The sequence below is a fragment of the Glandiceps talaboti genome, chromosome 15 (assembly GCF_964340395.1).
Source record: "Glandiceps talaboti chromosome 15, keGlaTala1.1, whole genome shotgun sequence".
In the NCBI taxonomy this organism is placed as follows: domain Eukaryota; kingdom Metazoa; phylum Hemichordata; class Enteropneusta; family Spengelidae; genus Glandiceps; species Glandiceps talaboti.
In genome coordinates, this window is record NC_135563.1 from 13,935,612 (window position 1) to 13,939,730 (window position 4,119).

General features: G+C 37.4%; 1 protein-coding gene across 1 annotated transcript; it reads left to right on the plus strand.

Annotated features, from left to right (window-relative positions):
* Window positions 1-663: 663 nt before the first annotated feature.
* LOC144446239 (putative G-protein coupled receptor No18) lies at window positions 664-2,103 on the plus strand. Its single transcript, XM_078135990.1, has one exon. It carries the CDS (start codon window positions 664-666, stop codon window positions 2,101-2,103), a length of 1,440 nt encoding a protein of 479 aa, XP_077992116.1.
* The last annotated feature ends 2,016 nt before the right edge of the window (window positions 2,104-4,119 follow it).

The following is a 4,119-nucleotide window of genomic DNA, read 5'->3' on the forward strand; positions in this document are numbered from 1 at the left end:
GTATGCATATCTTCTAAATAACATACAGTTACAGTTACAGGTAAGCAGGTTTAGAATTACTCTTAAGGAAATCTCGTTAGTTAGGTTAAAAATATTTTTTCGCCGGAAGAATTATGTTTCACAGACATGGAAAGTGTTCTTAATGATACTGAAATACGAAGCTGTCTTCCATGTATAATGTATTCAAAATGGATTATCTCGTGTGGTGTATATCTAGAATGTCATGAATACCAAATGTACTTTATCCACCGCGTTAACGAACCACACACATATATATTGCATGAAATTAAAACGTTTCCATTGGGCATTTTGGCTTTATGATAGCCATTTTCTATCAAGAGTGTATTCCTTGTACAAAATGTATAAGTTTATTCATTCTTGAAAGCAAAGATTACATTTAAATAAAAATAGGGACATGTGTTGGCGTTGCCACACTCTTTTACAATACGTTCTCGTATGTCATGTGGCTGGTCACCCCTTTATCATGAATGGTACAGTCAAGCCGTAAGTTTCCATCATATAGAAAGGAGCTTAACGCATCATTTCAACACGGCGACTTCATTGAGCGATGACATGTGAATTGCACAGAGTAGCAATATAAGTATTAATTTCGACGTAGGAGTTTTCACAGGTTAAAACTGGGATGTTGACAAGTACCTCAAGATGACTACTAACATGAGCAACAACATATCCTGCATTGGTCAGGTTTGTACAACAACAAATTGGTTCAATATACTCCCAGACATTTTCATAATTACAACACTGGCGACGATCGTACTTTCGGCTGTTATCGGGAATATACTTGTGATTACTGCGATATATTGTCAGCGGCGTTTACGCACAGTTACTAACTATTACATCGTGTCTTTAGCATGGGCAGATCTTCTTGTGGCTGTTTTCGTGATGCCTTTTCATATAATTGTGGAGATTACAGGTACATGGATATTTGGTGTTATTTTCTGTGACATTTGGATTTCAATGGATGTTTTACTTTGCACGGCATCAATATTAAACTTGTGCTGTATCAGTTTAGACAGGTACTTTGCAATCACACAGCCGTTACAGTATGCAGCCAAGCGTTCAAAACGTTTGTGTTTTTCGATGATAGCCGCGGTTTGGATCATGTCTGCTTTGATAACATGTCCACCGATATTTGGCTGGAAGGATGACGAACACGGAAGAAATCCGTCGAAGTGCCGGTTGACGACTTCGCCTGGGTATGTAATATACTCAGCTTGTGGATCGTTCTATATTCCTCTAGCGATTATGCTTTTCGTGTATGCTCGGATCTTCAAGGCTGTTCTGGACAGTGAGAAGAAGTTTGGGAGTGTTGGAGATCGACGAAGAACAAATACTACATATTGCACAATGGGACAAACAAGTTCATGCGACTCGCCACAGATTAGTTCAAGTAGCGATGAGCATCGGAAAAGTGTGAAAAAGAAATCGAAAAAAGTAACCGGGATATTAGTCACTTTAGACAAGAACAAAGTCAAAACTGGTGTTGTGTCTTACAGCCCGTCAAGATGTGTGGAAAATAACCCGGAATTTAACGCCAAAGACACAGCTGATCGAAATACAGATATTGTACATGGAAACGGCAACACTTCACGCTCTTTGTCCTCGGTGAAGAAAACGTCAAATGAGAGGCATTTATTAAATTCCCCTAGTCGTAGAGGAGACGACCCTCTTAGCCATAGATCTTCGTTAAGTGATTGTGAATCACATGGGACAAATACAAATTCGCCTCTAAGGAGACCAAAAAATGAAGAAAAAAGGAGGGAGCGCTTACTTATGCGCAAAGAGAGCAAGATCGCTAAAACACTTGCGATCGTAGTCGGTTGTTTCGTTGTGTGTTGGCTGCCTTTCTTTCTTGCGTACCTTATTGCACCGTTTTGTTCGAAATGCGTTGTTCCACCTCTTGCAGAAAGTGCATTTGTTTGGCTTGGCTATGTCAATTCCGCACTAAATCCTATCATTTATGGATTTTTTAACGCTGATTTCCGTAAAGCATTTTGGAAGTTAACAATTGGACGATGTCCTTCCTGCGACAACCAAGAGGAAACAAGACCCGTTTATTTCGGTAATAGATCAATCAATTAACAATTAATCCATCAAACGGAAATAAATCAACTTTGTAATTTGAAATTCAATTTTAAAAGACACATAGAACACTTTACTGCTCATTTAATTATACATCCAAATCGTATATAATTTATTGTCTGTGTTGTATTCAGATAATGTTCAGCAACATTCGGCTTTTGACTATTAAACCAGACTAATAACCCCACTCCCTCCATTCATTGTTCATCCTCCAAGTATTTTTTTTCTAAATTCATGTGAAAAAGTGAAAATAATTGACTGTTGACACAGTTTTAGTTATATTGACAATCAAAGGGGAAATGAAAGTTGTTCATATGTGCCCACATTGCCGATACTTTCCTTTCTCTCCTTACCCACTCAGATTACTTACAAGGTCTGCCCACTAAATTACAGGCTGTTTCTTTCCTGCTACTCATGTATGCAAAACGCACAACTGTACGAATAGCTTTTTCAACGAACGCCTCCGTTGATTGCACCAGTCATACCTATCCTGCCCACTGACACTGACACAGAATTAAGTGTTCTGTTTAATTCTCTTGTCACTCGGCCATTTCGCATCATATTGCTAAAGCCATGGTCATTCTGGTTCGACTGATTGGCACGTGTTCTCGTATTCTTGTTTAAGTAAGATGAATATTTTCTGTTACTCTGTTACTCTGCTAGACAGATTAAAACATGCGTTATTACGTAAAATTCACGGTCTGTACAAAACCCATACACATTATTTTGTTGTACATGTCACCCTGAAATATCGAATGTTTACACATGCACAATGATTAATTCTAACTAGGATGTGTAGCTATACGCATGACTGCTCTTATACTTCCATTGAGGCTACCTTGCCTAATTACTGTCAAGTTGAAGTGCATGAGGATTGTATACTTTCCGTACAGTTGGGTTTGCACGCACAGGAAAAGATTCCAACGTCTGCTGAAGCTTTAACCAAAATGATGTAATGATTATTAATCTTAATTTGTATTCATAGTTAATCGTTTAAAAGAGACAACTGTTATCTATTCAAGAACTAATATATCTTCATCACTGTTCTCCAGGGACGTGGATGCTTTTGTTACAATACTGCCAGACCTCAGCTTGTAGAATGTCCTATGCTTCCAGGCATGATTATGGTAGCACAAAGTAGCTCCAATGTATCGTGTGTCTATAAGTAGATATGAAATCACTTAGTCATGGGCAATAGTGCGAAGCCTCTACTGTGTGCATGGTAGTGTAGTCGTCACTAAATATCCGTAAATGACATAACCAATATCGCTTTATATTTGGAGACGATAGATGTTAAGTGACCTATTGACATTTACTGCAATGATGTGAGGGCGACGACGTTTGATTCGATGGATATGTGGCTATAGTTATATTGACAAGTAGTGCACCGGGTACAACCCCAATAGAAACAATAGTGGGTTTGTTAAGAAACCACCAATGGAAGCCAACCCTACCAATGGTATGACATGGCATATTTTGGAGCTTGCAGATTTTCATATATACTGACGTATTTCAGATTTACAAAAATGAAAACAAAGTTTTAATATCGATGATAACACAGCACATATGGTAAATATGCTGGGTTTTTTAAAATGGCATGAACACATTTTGTACTACCAAAGAATGGAAAGTACCAGTTCAAAGATATGTTCGTTGATTGACTTATGACCATTACTTCTATTTGTAAATTAGCATAACGCTGAAAACTAGGTTACTAATTATAACATATAAACTTTGAAAAGACCAATTTGAATTCATTGTTACGTAGTAACCCATCATTAAAAACTACTCAACGTAAGTGTAAAAAATCAATATGGTTGTAGTTTCTGTACAATAATGTACTCTTTCCTGGAGTTGAAAAACTGTCTCTTTCCCATTACTGTAACATTAGATGGTTTTATAACTAATCATAAATACTGCATTACTAAAACGGGTTGATTATATTCGCTGCGTTTTCATCAGCATAACCCATTTGTCTGTACTGTATATTTTTTTAATACTTTCTTGGTTGATTGA

What these genes read in the sequence shown, in the direction of transcription:
- LOC144446239 (XM_078135990.1), top strand. Translation starts at nt 664, where the DNA reads ATGACTACTAACATGAGCAACAACATATCCTGCATTGGTCAGGTTTGT.